This window comes from Mus musculus, chromosome 16, assembly GCF_000001635.26.
Source record: "Mus musculus strain C57BL/6J chromosome 16, GRCm38.p6 C57BL/6J".
Classification (NCBI taxonomy): domain Eukaryota; kingdom Metazoa; phylum Chordata; class Mammalia; order Rodentia; family Muridae; genus Mus; species Mus musculus.
In genome coordinates this window covers 49,835,425-49,856,929 of record NC_000082.6, presented here as the reverse complement: position 1 = coordinate 49,856,929, position 21,505 = coordinate 49,835,425, and the positions used below count along the sequence as shown (strand labels likewise).

Genomic DNA, 21,505 nt, shown 5'->3' with positions numbered 1-21,505 from the left:
AAGGGCATCTTGGAAATAGATCCCAAACACTGGCCTTTATAAGGCATTGTGAGGTTAACCATCAGTTTAAGGTTCAATTAATTTAGCATCCATCCTAAGACAAATTTAACATTTGCTGTTATCCTGCTGCAAGTCTGTTCCGATTCTTACCAAAAGTTCGCAGAGGAATCTGCAGATATGAAGCTTGCCGGGCGGTATATGGTCACAAAAATTCCTATTCTTCCCTCGGCTTTTTACAAAGGAGGTACGCGTTCATAAACAGCAAAATACTTTACAAAAGAGGAGGTGCATCCCTGGCAATTACTGTCTTTAGACCACTGGCAATATCTGGGCAAATCTTAAAATACGTTTGCTCCAAGGAAGAGGGAAAAAAAAAACTTTAATCTACAATAAGGAATATATTAAAGTGCTGGCAAGGGAGGGGGGTAGCGGGGGTGTCACGAGAAGTGTTTCCAGGAAGCTTGTTTTGAGGATTCAAAACAACAACCACAAAAATACGCGGTCAGAGGGAGGGAAAGAAAAAAAAAGCTTCGATAAAAGCTGGGTGGGAAATAAAACTTGGGTCCACCGTGTTCTCTCTGCTCCAGTGCTTACGCGGTAGGGCAAAAAGCCTTTCTGGTCGACTTCACCAAAATGCGCACTTCATCACAAGAGGCCCGGGCCTCCCACTCTAGTCCTTCAACCCCAAATGCTGCGTGAAAGCTCTGAGAAAGGAGAGGGGTGCAAGAGGAGGGGATGGGGGGGGCGGCAGCTGCCCCCTCGCTTTCTTTGCAGTTGGGGTTTTGCACAGTTGCGGTTGTTCCCAGTTCTTCCTACGTGTGCGCACTGGAGAGTGAGGAGCTTCAGCCCGCTCTCCCCGGGGGGGAAAGGGACTAGGGAAGGAGAGCAGAGGGAGGAGGCAGGGGCGCCGATGCCCCGCCGGGCCCTCCCACAGTGGCGCTCCGGGTGCGCAGGGCCCGCGCATCCCGCCACCCCTCTCCTCTTCTCTCTGCTCTCCTCCGGGCGCCGCCTGGCCGGCGGGGGTGCAGCCCACACTCCTGCGGGGGCGCCTGGGTGCTGCGCACCAGCCTGAGAGCCGGGATCCCCGAGCCACTCACCGCAGCAGCAGGAGCCCAGCAACAGCGCCGCCGCCAAGGGCCACATCTCCGCGCCGCCGGGGGGTCGCCGCCGCAGGTGTCTGGAGCAGCCGCCGCCTCCGCTGCTGCCTTCAAGGGAAACGACCGACCAGCAGCGCCGCAGCAGTGACAGGCAGGAGCGGCCGCCCAGGCTGCCCGGGGGTGCGCGCGCGCGCGTGCTCGCCGCCCCGCGCACGCGCACTCCGCCCCGCCTGGCCGCCTCTGCTCGTTGACGTGACGCCAGCCTCACACCCAGCCCTGGGCAGGCTCCGGCGGAGAGCGCCAAGAATCAGCCTGTCCCCGGGGCTGCGCGGGTTGCACTCTCTGCTCACGGCCCCCGTCCCTCCAGCCAGCTCTCTTCCGGCTTCGTGTCCTGGGCCGGCCTGAAAGACGGGAGCATGGGACACACACGCTCACCGGAACTCACGGCACGCGTCCCTGCGCAGCCCCGCTGCTCTCTACTCCCTCTGGCCAAGCTCGCCCTGGACCTCGGAGCCGCCCAACCTCAGTCCAACTCCTCCTCCCTGCTCTCCCGGTGTAGGCGCTGCTTCTGCTTTCACCATCTTCCCTCCCAAGGCGCGCAGCCCTGGAGCCGCAGGGCTGGGCGGAGAGAGGGCGCTGTGACCAGGTCCTGGCCCCCGAGGAACTCCTTCCCTCTGGCTCCCCCTGGCCCTGATCTCTCCCCGGTCTGACTTGTTCCAGAAGTGGACCTCCTTATCTGTTTTTCTTTCTTTGTTGGCTAATGTTTTCATCCCCCAAGCAGGGTTGGGCAATCAAGTTCCATGCATAATGAGCAGTTTAAAACCACGAAGGAGAAAGGGTGACAGACACAAGGATTGTGGCAGACAGGCCCCGTGTGAGTAAACAGATCCTTGACGCTATCGGCAATATTGGGAAACTGGCTTATGTCTGCATCCTTGTGTAGACCTCTGACCTGTTTGAGTTCAGTTCTTGAATAGGTTTAAAAGTGTAGCTCTAAGCCACTCTCTTCACCCTGAGGCAAAGGTCCTTTGACTAAAAGGACTTGATCTCTGTAATAATGGGTGCCCATTCTGGGTGATATTCTCTGAGCTGAGCTAAAAGACTATCACACTATTTATTGCACTTCTTAAAGTCTTCTACCCCATTTCCTTCTCAATAGCCAGTGTAGCAGCAATCCAATTCAGGATAAAACTTGCCACTGTCTATGATGCTGTGACAGTGTCCTTATTTCATGATTATTTTCCTAAGGAAATAACCACTCCCTCCCAGATAGGGTACCAACAACAAACTAAAGTAGGATTCCACCGAAGTCAGTCTTGGACCAAAAGGTTTCTTGAGCTTGCTATAAGTTACTTCCCACCCAGCAGCGCAGAAGATCTGAAAGCAACCACACCTAAAAATTTCACCGCAGCATGAATTCCCCGTTCTTTTGATACCCTTCTATAGTCGGCATACTCTAGCACCTACTTAGGGGTGTCTGAGAGGTGCAAGAGGAAGTAGCTAGAATCTCAAGTAAGGGTTCAATGACCCTCCTGTCACTCTCCTTCCTGGAGGAAAGATCCACAGTCAGCACATCCTATCTTGAGAGTCACAAGTAGTCACCACTGTTCTGAGGAACATGATTGCTGTTACGCTCAGAGAATAGCACTCAACAAACATCCCTTAGTATACAACTGTGTGTGTGTCTGTGTGTCAGAGAAAGAGAGAGAGAGAGAGAGAGAGAGAGAGAGAGAGAGAGAGAGAGAGAGATTTCCTCCACATTATCAATTCTTTAAACCCCAAAAGTTCCCTTTCCCCCCCACCCCCATTGATCTAGATGATGTGTTAATGTGACTTAAGAGTTCTGATGGTTAAGGTTTTCAATGGCAGACCAGATACCCTCCGACTATCAAAGGAACCGGTTAATGCTGATATGGATACAAAACAATGACCGCTCACCAGACCTTGAGCGTTAGGGACATTGTGTATCAGAGAGCAGCTGCTCGGCTAAAAAAGGCTGTCAGCTGTTCCTGGATGCAGCTAACCCTGTAAAGCTGACTACTGACTGGAAAACACTGTGCCCAACCTGCAGAGGTGGAGATCCAGTGATGCTCTGTGTTATGCTGGGAGCTACGGGGGCCATATGATTGTCTTCTTGTGCAGAAAATGGAATGGGCATAAGTTGGTTGGATGAGAAGTCAAGAGGGTGGTAACTGTTCTCTCGGGCATTTGAGATGGGGCGTGAGGTTGAGTCTATCCCAGAAAAGTTCTATAGCAATTTCTGCAGAGTTGATAACTTCTCTCTGAGAGAACCTTAAACTCCAAGTCCAGAACCTAAAGTCCTTAGAAGTTCTCTTCCAATTGATCCAAACATTTTTATCCAGACTTTGAGCTTGGCATGAGAGAGGAGGGGATAGGTGCACATTAGATATTTTGAACACAGGTAGCACACATTAACTATGTTAATTAAGAGTCTCCACACAAGCTGTGGGTAGGGTGTTGTGCCCAGTTCAGATAAGGAAACAGAAGAGGTACCATGGGCCTGGAGTTACTTATTCTGGTGTTCTCTGGAGCTCTCACCTGGGCCCTTTCCTTGAGTTTTCATCAGACGTGTGGTTTCCCCTGAATCACTTCTGACCTTAGAGTGGAGGAATATGGAGTTACAAGCTCAGAGAAGTCGGTATCTATGATAAGACACGTAGTTACCCCATAGCCTTCCTTCTCAATTCATGACTAGTTCCTCTTTCATGGTTAGCCTCATACTAACTTTCCTTTTCCTCCCAATCTTACATCTGCTTCTGACCATATCTAAAATCTTATATAGATACAGCAATATACTTACTCTTGATGCTTCTGGTTACTTATATGTCCATGATATATGTGGGTGTTTCATGTTCATGCATGTACTGGTACAAGGGCACATGTTTGTGCTTATATGTAGAGACTAAAGAATTACTTTGTGTATCATTTCTCTGAAAGTGTCTATACCTTTTTAAAAAAAAAAAAACAGTTTAAAGAATAAATGTCTTCCCAGACATTCTGGTTAGCTTTCAAATGAAGATCATATTTTAAAATACTTCTGGCCCAGAATTTGCCATATAGGCTAGGCTGACTAGTCAGTGAATTCCATGGATCTGCCTGTCTCCTCTTCCTCAATGTTAGGATTCCAAGACACCATAAAAAGTGTGCTTACAGATAATCACTAGAACAACCACAAATGTTAAATATTCAGGGTTGTCTCTTCAAAGGAATCTATACTGCTTCCCACACCCAGAGGCCTGGGAGTGGAGGTAGCTAGTAGCTTATGTGACTGCTGCTGCATTATCTGTAGGGCTAGGCCATTCCCGGTTCCCCCAAATTCCCACAATCAGGGCCTGAGGAAGCTAGTAGTCTAGATGGCCTCTGCACTATTTGTCTGACCAAAACCATACTTCACAGATCTGCTAGGCCCTTAAAATAACACACATAGCACATCTGGAGAATCCATCTTCATGGAAGAAATGACAGAGCTTTGAGAAGAATTTCAGTGTAATTATGATCCACTGTACATATGGTATTGTGTTACATCAGGAAACCTTTTCCCAGATTTTACTGTACTTATATATGCCCAAAATAAACTGCCTCGTGTCAGGCTCTGTAAGTTTCAACCATCACTAGCTACTGAGTCACCCTGAATCTAACTTCCTTCTTGCTTCACACAGACTATATATGTGACTTATTAGGGTGACTTATAGGCCATGAGCCAGGTATTCCAACAATGACAGTCTCCCAATAGAAAGGCCAAACTCTAGTAGTTGTTTAGTTCAGGATACTGACTATTGCAACAGTCTCAATCTGATGTTGGGGTCCCAGGGAGGTCGTAGAGAGATGCTGGTCTTCTGTCTGTATTGGAGTCCTGAAGAACTAGCTGCCAAAATGGATGAAGGAATGCCTCAGCAGCAGGATCCATGAACTTGCCATTGAGAATGAGGGCAAACATGCAAAAAGCAAAAGCATCCTTCTACGTTGTTCAGTGCGGGGGGGGGGGGGGGGCTGCCACGAGAACTTGTTGCCAAGACTTATGGTGGGTCTTCACACCTCAAATAGTGAATTTAAGAAAAGACCTTGGGGCATGTCCAGATGCTCGGGTTTTGGCTGATTCCAGGTATAGTCAGGTTGACAATCAAGATTAGACATCAAATAATGACTCTGGAGATCGAACTGGGGTCCTCGTGTTTGCAAACACTTCCATGACTGAGCTTTCTCCGAGACCTATCTGATTTTTTTTTCCCCCAAAGGAAGACTGGCATTGTCATCCTGCTGACTATTATTTTATGATCAGGCACTTTGCAGCAGCAACACTGGGTCATTCCACACCTGAAAGATTTTGCTTCCTAGCTTCTGTGTTCTCCTCATGTTGCTCCCTCTACTCGTGTGTTCTTCCCGTGTTCTCTTCTCTCCTCATCCAATGCGTTCCACACCATCCTTCAAAACTGACACTAAACATTACCTTCAAGAGGTCTTCCTTAACCCCATTTGTCGTCTGTCCCATAACTCACTGTTACCTCACAAATCTAATTACCTGTCCCCTGACTCTTTGTTCACCTTGTCAATATATATTTATTTCTATATATGTGTCTCTTCCTTCAGCGCATTAGCTCAAGAGGAGTTTGTCCTAGGTACATTTGCATCTCTGTATTCGTCAAGGTTGTACAGAGAGGGAGAGCTGACAGACTGTCATATACTTATCCCTTGGTATTTATGAAAGATTGGTTACAGGATCCTCAAGGTTTGGATCCTCACGTCCTTTATATGAAATCATATATTAGTCAAGGTTCTCTAAAAGAGCAGTACCAACAGAATAAAAATATCCCAACAAGGAATTTATTGGAATTGTTCACATGATAAAAACATGATAGCCTAAAATGGAGAGTATGTATAGATTGTATAAAAACACACCATTTATAATGATTCATCTTAACGGGATCTGGAATCAACTAAAAGGCTTGCCCCTGGGAAGATCTGTAAGGGCATTCCTAGGAAGAATTAGCCAGGGAGGGAAGACTCTCCTGCAGAGTGGGGAACACCTTTGGGCTACAGTCTAATTATAAATGGGTCACAGGAAAAAACAGTGATACTTTGTCTGCCTGGTTTTGCTGTTTGGTCATTAATTCATCTACTCTGTTTCTACTGCTGCTATTGCTGCTATCTTTCACTGCACCAGAACCCCACTTCTTTGGCACTTCCAACCTGCTAAAGACCAGAAGCCCTCCAGAAATCCTCCAGGATTTCAGTGCTAGATTGAGGCTGCTGAGACATCCAGCATTGTAGATTGGTCAGAGACAGGTTTCTCAAGACAAGTAATATATTTGCATATAACTTATTTGATCATCTCTAGTTTGGTTATTGTATGTATATATATTGTATGTAATGTGTATATATAATATATGTGATATACAATGTACATTAATGTTATCCTGTATTCTTTTAAAAAGTAATGAAAGGAAAAAACTGTACCTATTTATAAAATCACAATATCTTTTTTTCTGAATGTTTTCCACACAGTGTTGATTGAATATGTGAATGCAGACCCATGGATACATAGAGCCTACTCTGGATGTGTATATGTAGGTAGGTGCATCAATAAGTAGTGGGAAAAATAGCTGTATAGAATGATGGATAGATAGATTGTCAGATAGATAGGGGAATTCATTAAAGGAATAGTATTGAATGATTATAGATGATAGGAAGTCCCATGATAGGCCTTTTGGGAGCTAGAGAACCAAGAAGGTGGTCCCAAATCTCAGCTCCCCAGAACTAGGGATGTCAAAGAGATAACTCTCAGTACAGGGCTGAAGATGTGCGAACTTGGTGGACTTCTGGTGTCACTGAAGTCTGAAGGCCAGCAGATATGGAGTTCTGATATCTGAGAATATCTAAGAATTGAAGTGTCTCAGTCCCAAAGACACAGAAACCTCATCCATTTGGTTGGATCTTGGTCCCCGATTGATGCCCACTCTACCTACCAATTCATATGGCAGTCACTTCTCAAAATGTCTTCAAAAATATCCCCTGGAGACCTTGTAAGCATAAACACCTATGTTTAAGGGGAAATATTGGGAGCAGAAGCTGCCTCAGCATACAGTCCTAGGACACAGAGCTGGTGATCTGATCTTCTTTGTGCGTCCCTCTGCCCAGCAGACACTATCAGATGCTTAATTGTTCCTCGGTCATGGCAAGGTAGTGATTCTTGCTCCTGCCTTTCTTCTTCCTGCTACTGGTACTATCCATGTGGGGAGCCCATAGTCGCAGAAGTACAAAATCACTGGAGACAGAGTCAGCTTCTAGGTAGATTTTATAATCGTATGCATACAGGTCTTTGATAGTATTTGGGATCTAGAAGGCTGTTGATGTCTAACTCTACAGTTTGAGGGTAGACAACAGCCATGTAGTTGGTGTATACAAGAGTATTTACTTCTCCATTACTGCTGTAACAAAGAGCAATAAACACAGGTGTTTAAAATTACATGATATCTAAAAGTTCCATGGAACAGAATCCAAGGGGCTCAGTTGGTTTCACTGCTTGAGTCACATGAGGCTGAAATCAAGGCATTGACTGGGCTGCTGTCCTTTCTAGAGACTCCAGGGAAGAATCTATTTCAAGCTTCATCTAGGCAGCAGGCAGACTACAGCATGTGTAGGACCAGGGTCCCTGCTTCCTTGTTGACTACAGCCTAGAGGTCCTCCATCTCTAAACACCTTAGAACTCACATTGGCACACTGATTCCTTAGAGTCTTCTATTGCTCTCATCTCCCCTTTCTTCCTATTCCTTTCCTTGCTAGGCTTCCTTCCTGCCTTTTAAGTATTCAAGAGATTAGATGGCACCCACTCTGTAACCTAGGATACTTACCCATTTGTAAGATCTGTAACCTGAGTCAAAGTGTTGACTGGGCCCTGATCCTTCTGAGATCTGGAGATCACACACACACACACACACACACACACACACACACACACACCTAGCTTCCTCCCAACTCCTCCTACGTCCTGGCAGACTTAGCCTTTTCTGACTTGAGCTGCAGCCCTCTAGTCTCTGCCCCTGTCTGCACATGCCCTCTGTCCCCATGTCTTCTCTTCCTCACATCAAGGTACCAGTCACTGGTGTTAGGACCAGTCTAAGTCAAAACCCTTAACCATATACAACTGCAATGGACCTGTTCCACAATTGAAACCATATTCTAAGGTTCTAGGTGGAAATGAATTTGCCTCCTAACTAATCATAGCTACTGAAATGAGTTATTTCAGGACAAAAGCTTCAGATCCTAGCATGTAATCTCTCCTCTCTCTCTCTCTCTCTCTCTCTCTCTCTCTCTCTCTCTCTCTCTCTCTCTCTCTCTCTCTCTCTCTCCCCTCCATGGCAATCTTGTAAGACCATGTATATTGCTGCTCCCTGGGGTGGGGTCCTGGAGTGAGGATGAAACAGAAGACGGAGCCCCAGCTGACCTGCCTGCGGGGAAAGCACAAGAATATAAATAAACATGTCATCTTTCCTGACAGATGTCTCATGCAGTGTTCAACCACAGTCCTGTTCTTCAGAGATATCCCCAGCTAAATAAAACTCCCAGCTTCTTTCCTTTTACATGCGAACATCTTTAAATGGTTTCAAACCACTCTGTGTGGTCAAAGTTCCTCTCTCTCTGTCCCAACCCAAGGCGACTTTTTAGTTCACTAAAGCTCCTCCTCTAAGGCTGAGACACAGAAAGAACCTGACTTTAAAGACTGCTGAGGGTCAAGTTCTCCAGGACAAGCAGCATGGATGTTCTTAGGTATGTTTTTTATCCCTGTGAAGGGACACCGTGACCAAGGTACACATCATCAGGCCATCACTGTGAAAGTAACCTGGATGAACTAAACCACGCTTCCAGCTGAGAATCCTGCCTATCTGGAATTAGGAGAAAACCTGACGGCTCCATGTCTCTTTAATCTTTCTTATCTGCCTTGAATGGCAACATGGCTGATACCCCACCCCCAACCCCACCAATCACACCTGCAGGTGTAGATGCAGAATAGTTCCCCTCTGCGCCCACTACATCTTCCTATACCACTGTGGTCAGAGTGTGACCTGAAAGCATGGTTTCCCAGGGTGGCACCTGGATAAGTGGCAGCCACAGCCCCCAAGAAGTTTCTATAAAATGACATTCTTGTGCCCTGCACCCAACCTTCTAAGTCAGACCTCTGGGTGTTCCCAGTAGTTTTGTTTTTGGTGTGTCTTCCAAAGGATTGGACCACCTTTGGCCTGGAGTAGAACCTAAGAAGGCAGGTGGTTTGCCTTCGGAAGGATATGGAGTATTCAAATGTCCCCATCTTCTCTTTGCCCTTTGTTTCAGTGGGAGAGTCCTATAGTAGGGCATATAACCTCAGTTCTCCTTTTCTTCGGAGCATTTTGCACCATCTGCAAGTGTCTCTTGGGCTTTCAACCACAAGAGAGGCCCCTCTATGAAGAGTGGGGTCTCTAGCATCTAATGCTGAAGGAATAGATTCCACATCTGTTCTGACAGAAAACAATCTGTGCTTCCAAGTAGCATGAAGAATCCTTGTGCTTTCTCCATAATCAGATTAGACTCAGTTTTTGGAAGCAGGTTCTCTGTAGTTATGAAGTGCTTTGAGTGGTGTGTGTGTGTGTGTGTGTGTGTGTGTGTGTGTGTGTGTGTGTTTCCATCAACAAACAGTAACTGAAATCTTCACTAATGTCTCTTGAGTTTCCACTTAGATGATGACATTTTCATAAAACTCGGGAAGCTTCTATAAGCAACACCTTAGCCCAGAAATGAAATAAACAAGACCCAGGGTCCCCTGGAGGGATGGCAGATCAATATCCATTCTACCCGGTGGCAAACTCCGAAGCTGTGTGGCATTGTGTGGGTGAGAGCAGAAAGAAGTTATCCTCTGCTATAATTGGAAAAGAAAACTTGTTCATTCTCAACAATCATGGGGGCCAGACCACCTGGAGATTGTTCTGAGAAACCAGGCAAAATGCTTGGCTTAACCTGCTCTGTTGGGGGAAAGTTTGGGAGCATTCTAGACAGGTCAAGTGTGAGCATTGGTTCAGTAAAGAGATGTTATAAGGTGATGCTTGCAAGGGGATAATTCCTTCATTTGTTCATTTGTTCTTTTTTGAGAATACTGGAATATGTTTATCTGACCTACTATCCTACTAGTCTCTGTCTCTGTCTCTTTCTGTCTCTCTCTTTCTCTTACTGAGCCTATATGTATACAGTTTTTTTCCTCTCCCAAGAAATGGTTTGTGCCAGCAGGACTGAAAGCTAGATGAAAATCTATGAAAACACTAACTAGAGGAATTGATACTATTATATGTAAATGTGTACATCTATCATAAACTACAGGCTTGTTTCTATGCAAGGTAAGATGTTGCCAGCACCTCTAATTGGCACCCTGCTTAGCTGTGGCAAGCATGCTCTGAAGAATATACATGGCTAGACTCACCTGGCAGAGACACAGTAGACAGTGATGTATAGGCTATGATTTGCTTTTTCTTCAGGGGCCTCTCTGTAGCTGCCCTAGCTGGCCCAGGCCTAGAGCCTGCTAAGAAATTCCCCCATCGCTTACCCCTTTGCATCCAGGCACTAAAAGTTGTTTAAATGCAAATTATTTTCCAGGCGGTAGAGACATTATTATTCATTAATATTTGGGCTCTAACGAGTTTATCAGCTTAGACGAGCATGTGCTAGAGTCTTTAGGTAATAGAAACCAGGGAGTCATGTTTTAATAATGGCAGAGAGAAGAGTATAGAATAAGTTCTAAAACACTGTAGAAATCCTGAGACTCAGGACATGGCATGAGACACTGGCTACAAGGTAAGTCGTAGAATGAAGAAAGCAAGAGTGAAGGTCGACATCAAAACACCTTCACAAATCTGTAGGCTATTTGTGTCTCCAGTTCCTAGCATTCGGAGCGAGACCATTTACAGAACATTGCTGGGGTAGGGATCAACACCACCTGGAATGTGGCATCGTTACCTCCCAGGACTTGCTCAAATGTCATGCCCAAGTCCTATGGGTGTGCCAGGGACAGAAAGGATGTACCTTTGTGGTGCTGCCAGAGGTCCATTTATGTCAAAGAGGCAGAAAATGCAATGTTCTGCCTCAGGGACATGTCTGGGTTATTTGAAGAAAGTTAGATTTGGGAAAACAGTGGTCAGCATGACAGACCATCACTAGATCAGAGAGAGAGAGAGAGGAAGAAGCATAAGTCAGAGGGATAATGGAAGCGCCAGTTCATGCAGGACCTTCCTAGACTTTAGATTTTAACTTTTAGCATGATGAGAGGTTTTAAGTCCAACACTGGTATCTCCCAACTGACAATTCAGTTAAAATCCTGGAATAGTGGCTCATATCTGTAATCCTAGTGCTTAAGAGGTACACGAAAGGGGATCAGGGGCAACCTTAGATACATAACTAGTTTGAAGCTATCCTGGACTGCATGGAACACATTTAAAAAAAAAACCTATTACACATTGTCTTAGAGTTTTACTGATGTGAACAGACACCATGACCAAGTCATGTCTTATAAAAGACAACATTTAATTGGGGCTGGCTTACAGCTTCAGAGGTTTAGTACAGTATCATCAAAGCAGGAACATGGCAGCATCCAGGCAGGCATGGTACAGGATGAGCTAAGAGTTCAACATCTTCATCTGAAGGCTGCTAGTGGAAGACTCACTTCCAGGCAGCTAGGATGAGGGTTTTAAGCCTACACCCACAGTAACACACCTACTCCACCAAGGTCACACCTCCTAATAGTGCCACTCCCTGGCCCAAGCATATACAAACCATTGCATTCCATGCTCTGGCCCACATGGGCTTGTTCAAATATATGAGGCTATGGAGGCTACACCTAAACATAGCATAACACGAAATACATTGAGTCCAACTTCCAGAGTCCCCATAGTCTATGGCAGTTTCAACCATATTAGAAGTCCAAAGTTAAAAGTCTCTTCTGAGATTCATCCAATCACTTAACTGTAATTCCCAAAGCAAGACAGGGAACCAGCTGGGCAAACTCCAAACTCTGCATTTCCATGTCTGATGTCAAAGTGGTCTTCAGATCTCCAACTCCTTTTTCATCTTTATTGATCACAAAAAACTTCTTTCTCCTGGGCTTGTTCCACTCCCTGTTAGGAGCTTCCCTTAGCAGATAGCCCACAACTCTGGCATCTCAAACACCTTGGGGTCTCCAAAGCAACTTCAATGTTATAGTTTCATGTTTCAGTGTCTAGGATCCACACATGCTCTTCTTGGCTCCTCCAAAGGTCTGGCTTCAATTCTCCAGCCTTGCCCTCTGTAGTACTCTAACCTCAGGTCGATCCACTCCACTGCCACTGCTATTCTTGGTGATCATGGTACCCATGGTGCCCATGGTACTGACATCTTTGATACACTGGGGTCTTCCACTGCAACTAGATTTCACCAACAGCCTCTCATAGGCTTTCTTCATGGTGCCAAGCCTCAACTCCTTTGCATGGCTCCTTCAATTCTGGGCCATCAACTGCAACTGGGGCTACACCTTCAACAATGACCTCTCACAGTGCCAAGCCTCACCTGTTATTCATGATGCCTATGCCTTCAAAACCAGTACCACCTGAGTGATTCTTACACATTACTAAGTAAGCTGCAGCATGAGGTACAACCTTGGCCATCTCTAGAACACAGCTTCTTTGTGCTCTCAGAAAACACTTCCTAGAAGATGTCACCTCAGTGATGCTGGTCTCTTCTTAATCAGCACTAATTTCTTAGCTCCAGCTAACCAGCATCAATTGTCCCAATAGTCTTCTTTTCCTCTTGAATATAAAGCCAGAGACACATGGCTGAAACTGCCAAGTTCTGCTGCTTGCAGGAACTGGAACATGGCCCCCCTTTTCTATTACATTATCACTAGCTTCCTTTTTTTCCAACTCCTTCACTGTCTAAGCTTGGCTGACCTGGATCTTGCTCTATAGACTCACTTTGGACTCAGAGATCTCCATGTCTGTCTCGTGGGATTAAAGGTGTGTATCACCATGACTGGATCTAAATTTAGCTGGGTAGGATCTTGCCCCAAAGTCCTACTCCCTTAATCTTTTATCTCCTAGAACACATGATTAGGCTCCATTTCACTTCCTGGTACCCATTTAATACTCAGACCATATATTTTATATTTTTCCTTTCTTAGCTTGCCATGCTTGTTTAAAATGTTCTTCATAAGACTTAACTAGAGAACAAAGTCTATGATGGGCATTTCTAAGACTTCCTTTGCCAATGCAATTGATCTTTGTCTCTTCACCTTGGCCTGGCATAGACTATTCAGACAAGGGCAAAAAGTAGCAACATTCTTTTCCAAAGTATCACAAAAAAACAGTCTCCAGGCCACATATTGAAATTCTCTACTGAAACCTCTTGGGCCAGGACCACACAATTCAAATTACTCTCAGTAACAAAATCTTTCATAGTCCTACTAGGTTATCCCATTAAGCCCCATTTAAAGCATTACACCACTTTCCAAATCCAAAGTCCCAAAATCCACATTCTTCCAAACAAAAGCATGGTCAGGACTATCACAGCAATACCCCACACCTGACATCAACTTCCGTATTAGTCAGGGTTCTCTAGAGTCACAGAACTTATGGTTAGTTTCTGTATAGTAAGGGAATTTGTTGATGACTTACAGTCTGTAATCCAACTCCCCAACAATGGTCAGTAGCAGCTGTGAATGGTAGTCCAAGGATCTAGCAGTTGCTCAGTTCCACTAGGCAAGCAGGCAAAGAAGAGAGAATCTTCCTTCTTCCAATGTCCTTATGTAGGTCTCCAGCAGAAGGTGTGGCCCAGATTAAAGGTGTGTATGCCACCATGCCTGGATCTGGGACTTGCTTTGTCCCAGATGACCTTGAACTCAGAGATCTCCTTGCCTTAGTCTCCTGGGATTCATAGACCTTAAAATCTTCATGCCAAGATCCAGGTCAAAAACTTGTATCTCCCAGCCTCAAGTTCGGAATTGCAGGTGAGCCCTTCCAATTCTGGATTGTAGTTCATCCCAGATATAGTCAACTTGACAACTAGGAATAGCCACTACACACATGTTGGAAAACTCAATTAAGAGCCAAGATGGTAAATATTTTCAATTAGGAGGTTTCTTGAGTGTACTGAATCTTCTATTGTGATACTCAATGAAGTCAGCTAATTAATTTGGCCATGGACCACTAAAATGTAAGTCACTAAAATAGTAGCTATTTTATTTTGCACAAACTGACCTTTGTACCATTGCAGTGATACAAGGGAAAGATGTTAGAAAGTTGTTTAAATGCAAGTATTATTTTAGAAGTTTACTTAAAATACACATATATGTAAATACATATGCTACATATGTATATAGACTGATTGGAGTTACCTACACAAAGAGATAATGTGCCCCTCTACAGAAGTCATAGATTATTTAACAGACACCCCAGTGCCAGAAAAGGGATATTTTCCTTCAAGTTATTGGTCAGGGGGCCAAGATAACCACAAAAAAATGAAGGCTATTGCCATTGCTTTTGGCTGTCTCCCAAAACATGATGGTAAGATCTCATTGCTGAAAACATCACAGTCATAGACTTGGAAAATTTAAACTAGTACTGACCTGGAAGTCTCTTCCCTAAAAGCTAGCTCTCGTAATGTTGGAAGCTGTTATGACAGCTGTCAAAGGAAAAAAAGTTATCAACAGTCCAACACCACTGTAATTCTTATGAACCACAATAGTTATAAGCCCAGTATCACATCACCAACAGTGCAATAGTGGCTATTACATCTTGGAAATAATCAACTACTCTCTCATTGGACTTAGGGCTAACTCAGTAAGAGGAAACCCATGCTCTGTACTGTAAGCCAAGAACTTGATGCTGAAGAGGTCATAGACCCTAGAGAAAAATTATAACTACCATTTTGTTAAATTAATATACTCTACAACTGCCTTCTAAATATTTACCCTTGTAGATATACATTAGTTCAATTCTTGCCCTTCATCAAAAATCTTCTTTTGGCATCAGATGAGGACTATTACTGAGATCTACAACTGGTAAAATATCCAAGGGGGTGCCCAACCCCAACTGACATACCTACTCAGGGAAAATAAGAAAGAAATGGTAGAAAAATTGTAGAAGCCAAAGGACCAGGACAAAGGCTGTGGGGTAGTGTCTTCTGGACATGGCAGGAATGTTGCATCTACGAACTCTCAACAATATGGCTGCCACAGAACACTTGAATAATACTACATCAGTTGACATACTAACATGGATTTGGGGGAAGTTCATTAGTTTCCACTCCTCCATTGTGTGTGTGTGTGTGTGTGTGTGTGTGTGTGTGTGTGTGTGTGTGTGTGTGCACGTGCATGTGCATGTTTCTTCTGAAACCTTCCTGGGCAGCAGAGTGATGAACTGCAGGAGGCAAGTTCAGTATAACACAATTCAGTAACTAGTGTTGGTTCAGACTTCAGGAGTCTGACCCCGGTGATTTATTTTAGACATATTTAAGCACAGCACAATCTGGTAGAAACTAATCTTGTGATAATTAACTCAATCCTGTGTGCACAACAAAGCATGCATAAATCTCCTTGAGGAACAAAGTAAGCTAAATGCAGATAAGTCATGTCTGCCTTGAAAACTCCCTGTTAACGTACCTGTGACACTCACCAGAAAGATGGCTTCTATAGATCAAATGAGAAAAACAAATCCAAAAGAAGGGTCTGGAAGAGAATCTGGGGCTGGAGAGTGTCCAGCCACACAGATCACTCAAGGGTCACCAGGCTAGAAAGCACACTAGCTCCAGCCTTCCAGGCAGAAAACAGAGTTTACATTCCCACCCTGGAAGCTACCCCTTGTATTTAACCTTCCAGGTTCCCGAGAGTATGTGTTTGAGCACAAAGACCCCTGTGCCCATACACTACAGGAAGAAATACAGGCAGTCAAAGGCTGAGGAGGGAGGGGAAAATCAGTTCTCCTTATAAGTGAACCCTCCTCTGATAAGTTGCCCAAGCCTAAGGTTAGCCCTAAACCTGTGTATATATAGGAAACACTAACTGGGCTTCATAGGATATATATATCACATGTATATTGTATGTATATGTTTATACTTACACATATACATCCTGTATATATCCTGTGAGTGTATAGTTGTATATGATTTTTTTCAAAAAATAAAATAAAATAAAGCTTGAGCCGAAGAAGACCAGATAATAACCGGGAACCAAGTTCTATGTGTCGAAAGGAGAACCAAGAGCATTTGCTGTCAGACCAAATGTGGGGTAGTAGAGAAATTCAGGAGGAAATGTAGCTCTGTGGTATTTGGTTATGAGTAGAGGCAGAGTCAGCTCTGCTGGCTCGAGGGAAACAAGGAAGAGAGATAAGTGGGAGAAAGGCCACCAGGAGTCAGCTTGAGTCATAAGAATTTAAGATGCCTCTAGGATAACGGAATTGGACAGGATGTTCCCTGACTCTGCCTGGCTCCAATAGTCTCTGATCACATGACTGTGTGATGGTAACACCCCAGTTCCCAGCAGCGTCTTCTGTGATCCTCCTCTTTAGAGAGACCTGGCACACTGTGTTTCTCTGTCTTCCGCAAAAGCAGTCGGTTGATTATGATTACTTGAGAAAGGGGAAGCAATGTAAATTTCCCTTCCATCCACCATGTGGTCAAGATGAGGAAACTTCAGATGTGTTCACCCTCTTCGGAAATGTCCCAAACGATGCGTGGCTTCTGATAGCCATTTTGCTGGAGGGTCCTCCAGACAACCGTAATTTTCTTCCTCTTCCTTCTAGCACTTCTCACTGAGAGCTGGCTTCCCTCTGCCTTGATGCTTTGCACCCAGGTAGCAGCTGAGCTAGTGGCGTTTGTCTGTGGCATAGGGCACCCTTCCCCCCTCTGTGGAGCTGTTTACAGCAAAGAGCAGGCAAAACCGCACTGGGCGTATGCTGATTGTAACATATTTAAAATATGAGCATTTATCAGAGGTAGCAGATGGAGGCAGCAGAGTGGAGCTCCCAGAACCGAGGGCAGGGTGTGTTTCATTCAAGTGTAAAACTCTACCATCTAGACTCAGCTGGCACCGGCTCATAAAACCAGTGAAGAGAAAGCCGGGTGGAAAAAAAGCCACCTTTGTGCTAAGTTCGGAAGGTTACAGCATTCCCTGACCTTGAGTCCTCCAGGCCTGAAAGACAGTATTCACTGCAGGAGGGGAAGAGCAAACCTTCTCAACCGGTGTCCTTAATGTATTTTACTTTCTTAAAATCTAATCAATCTAAGGAAAATTCAGAAGCTCAGAGTAAATAGAAATAGAAATCGTTTGACTCTTCTGACAACCTTTTGTTGCGTGCTTTACCCAAGAGCAGTCTGAGACAAGGAATTAGGCGAGTCTGTACATGGAAGCTCTTAAATATTAGATACGTTCAGTTTTTTTTTCAGTTTTGATTTCTTTTTACTGTCTTCCTCACCGCTCTCCCTGAAAGCATAAATATATTCAAAGTCTACTTTATTGACTATTTGAACTAAGAACTATATTTCGGCCGTGAACTTACTACCTCGGGGCCTCAAGTACCGAGCTCAATACATTAATGGTAAAAAGAGAGAAGGAGAAAAAAAATAATTTTAACATGTCTATTTGAGAGAAGAGCTAAGATTGCATCATTCCGTTAGGCAAAGCCAATTTTAAGAGTTGATCTCAGGTTTGCAGAAGTGCTTGGAGTAGCTCAAAAAAGGGACAGTAGATTAGACCAAAACAGTAAACCTTTGTTTGATACTTGCCTTCCATTACCTTTTGAGAGGCACTGGAAAGTCAAGTGGGAAAATCACGTAATTCTTCCCAGTACCCTTTTATGAGATACTCAAGGCACCCTAGTGTCATTATATATGGAAGGTAAGGATCCCATTCTTTGCACAGCCCCTCCCCCATGCCCTAGTCAGAATTAATCACCATCCCTAGCACCCCTACCCCCACCCCCACCAATGGTACCACCAGGAAGGCATAATGTCACATTTAAATATACCACATTTTGTACTTAGCTGGTGCTCATGATGCATTGTGAATCTGTCAGAGAAAGTATAGCTTAGTGCCTGGCACACAATTGGTACTGAATTCATTGAATCAAAGATTAATGACTGTAGAGAAATAATGTAAGGTGATCTGAATGGGGGGAAAAAAGATCATCAAATGTCCCTTTTTATCATAGTGTCTTCATATAGAATAGATCTATTAGAGAGGCTCCCATTTGGATGGATGACAATATCTACCATCTATTGTCAGGGTTGTTCTTATTTCTGGTGTTTTGTTTGCTTTGCTTGCGTTTTAGCATTTCGTTGACAATTGTATTGAGCATCTATTGAAATCACATTAGGTGATAGCTGGAGGATGATGAGATGATCAGGAGACTTTCTGCTCTGCAGGTGCCTGTACTTCCTAATGAGCTCGACCAGTATGCTGGGTGCAGAGGGGCACTGAGAGCAAGAGGGAGGGGAAGAGCCAGGGAGCACCAGGACAAACACAGCTGATGCTATGAAGAAGCGGCAGGGTATCAGTCAGGGCAGCAGTTCTCAGCAGGAATGGCATCTTTCAGACAGTTTGGACATTCTAGGGGACCTTTCTCTTGTCATTTAACAGGAGTACATGTCTATCATCCAGTCAGCAAAGGCCAGAGATGATATATGTTCTTGTGATTGGTATATGTTCCACATCCCAGCATGATATGTAAATATGCCCAAGACATTCATGTAGGTGAATATCTGGTTATAATTTTCACAGCCTAACACCTAACCCATGTCATGTGTGAATACAGAGCATGCATCACATACTGCATTTTCTAGGAAAACAATTTCTTCGTGAATAAAAAGAATATTCCGGTCCTTCTGTCTTTGGAACCTTGCAAGGGATTGTTCACCATCTTGGAAATTCATAGAACTGTGTAACAGGTTGGTTCTTAGAATCTATTTCCCCAACACAGTACATCTGAGTCAGTCTCCATTTGTAAACAACAATCCTCAGTGCTTCTAAGGAAACATTTTGATCTTAACTTTGTCTTGTTATATCGTGTGTGTGTGTGTGTGTTTGTGTGTGTGTTTGTGTGTGTGTGTGTTAGTGTGCATGCATGTGCACGTGTGCACATAGAGGCCAAAGGTAGATATAGGTTGTTCTTCAGGCATTTCACTTTACTCTTTGAAACTGGGTCTTTCATTGAACGTGAAGATCATGAGTTCAGCAGAACTGATTGGCCAGCAAACCTAGGTATCCTTTTGTCTCTGCCTTCCCAGCACTGGAACTACACACCTGGCTTTTTGCATGGATACTGGGGACCAAATTCAGTCCCACAAGCTTGTGCACTGATGCCATTCCTAACTGAGTCATCTTCTCAGTCTATACTTTTGCCCATTTGCTTGACGTAGTTAAATCACTATATGGAAGTTTAGAGTGTGACCAGTGTTACCTATAAGATTTCAAGATAGTAAGGACAGGTTACATTAATTTTAATTAATTACTAAATCAATTATTTAGATTTTAAATATTTCACACACACAAGAATTGTCCAGTGACCTAGCTAAAATGTGGATACTGACATGGGGGTTCTGGTTTGACGTCTGAGGGTCTACTTTTTCATCAAACCCCTTGGTCATGCTGATGGTGTTGGAATGCAGACAGACCATAATGTCCAGAGGAAAAAATTCAGGAGCCAAGGTGTAGAGTCTCTGAAGAGGCTTCTTTGGAGATGATCTGTAACTTAGTATAATTAGATAAGTATCCAGGGCTATGTGGTAAGAGATGAGGTCTGGAGAGATGTAGTCAGAACAGAAGTTTGCCCAACTTGTTCAGCCTTCATTGTGTAACCAGAGCTGTGCTGTGTTAGACCTCTGATCCACAGGATGTGGCTCTCTGTATGTAGGATGTCCAGAGAAGATGCTTGTACAATTATTTTGCCAAGAAACCACGTGAGCCCGAACTGAGGAAATCACCGGAGAAGAAAGAGGAGATGCTCTTTGGCATTACATTTTTCTAAGAGTGTGATTGTCTGCGTGTGGGTGGTGAGGGAGGATGGGAGAACACTTGTAATTTCTGCTTTGTGCCCTGGTGGAGTGATGCGAAGCATCAAGCTCAGGGACAAAGTTCAAGGATATCAAAGAAAAGTAGTAGACTAGGGAAGGTGCGTTGTGCTTCATGATCTCCTGGGTGTCAAAGACTAGCAGACAGATGGCATGAGTTTCCTGCTTCCTAGGTTTAGTCCCTTTCTTTCTTTTACATATAGACAACTCTCTCTCTCTCTCTCTCTCTCTCTCTCTCTCTCTCACACACACACACACACACACACACACACACACACACACCACACATACATAACCACATACACACGCATGCACATACACCATACACACCCATACACACATATAAATATTTACACACATTCCATATATAAAGACACACACATATACATACATAAAGATACACAAACACCACACACAAACACACAGTTACACACACAAAAGAGACATACACATATATCATACACAAATACATACATATGAACAAACATAGACACACAGAAACACATACATACACAAACACACATACACACATGCACACACACATACACCATACACAGCACACACACCTACAGAGCATACAGATATATATACCACATACACACACATATAGATACATACACCACACACACATACACACACATATACATAGACCACACAAAAATACCTACAGACACACACACACATAAACACACAGGAACACATATAAACATACACACTCACAAACACACAAATACACACACCACACAGAGAGATATAGATACACACCACACACAAATATGCACACCACATACAGATAGACACACATAATACACACATATACCTACACATAGATATACACAATCACTTACATACAGAAACACACACACACACACACACACACACACTGCTGCATTATACCTCTGCAGACAGGAACTGCTTCAGTCCAGAATCCTCCTGCACCAAAGTCCACATCACAGTACTACCTAGGATTTTTTTCAAAACCCTTCCAGGGATATCCTGTCTGTGAAGACTCTTCTCAGCTTCCTGATTCATGCCCTGCTCACAGCTACCTCTTGCCTGTATCATACAGCACCGTCAGCTGGCCTTGCTGCTTTTCAGTTCTCTGTGGGCTCCTGAAGGGCAGCAGGGTGTCTCTTCCATCACTGCCAGCTCAGAAAGTCATCACGTCTACATGTGCAACTTTTTTCCCCAAAAGTGGCTTGCACACTGGGTTCCCTCCTCCCTCAGAACGCTCTCACCATTAATATTATGCTTAATTATTTAGATTTGATTTATTGGGAGTCAATACTTAATTTAAAAAACTAATTTCTATTTCAGAATTTAATAAATAATAACATTAA

The 21,505-nt window shown here is 44.1% G+C and overlaps 1 protein-coding gene and 1 non-coding gene across 15 annotated transcripts in view; one reads left to right on the top strand and one right to left on the bottom strand.

Moving 5' to 3' along the window:
• Cd47 (CD47 antigen (Rh-related antigen, integrin-associated signal transducer)) overlaps positions 1-5,602 on the bottom strand; it is a 61,176-nt gene extending 55,574 nt beyond the window's left edge. For 8 of the 13 annotated variants that reach the window (XR_003951763.1, XR_003951762.1, XR_384529.4 and 5 more), the window contains exon 1: positions 1,098-5,602. Coding sequence is in view for 10 of the 13 variants with exons in the window: in XM_006521809.4 (XP_006521872.1) it covers positions 1,098-1,143 (46 nt within the window). In the remaining 3 variants the exon portion in view is untranslated. The remainder of the gene's footprint in view (positions 1-1,097) is intronic. The other 5 variants (NM_001368416.1, NM_001368417.1, NM_001368418.1 and 2 more) reach the window with 2 other exon arrangements.
• The window catches only part of Gm4633, a 43,316-nt gene continuing 23,694 nt past the window's right edge, over positions 1,884-21,505 (top strand). The window contains exons 1-3 of one of the 2 annotated variants that reach the window (XR_384886.3): positions 1,884-1,971; positions 6,621-6,686; positions 8,487-8,695. This is a non-coding gene — a transcript (predicted gene 4633). Of the gene's footprint in view, positions 1,972-6,620; positions 6,687-8,486; positions 8,696-21,505 lie in introns of those variants that run through there. The other variant, XR_876096.3, reaches the window with a different exon arrangement.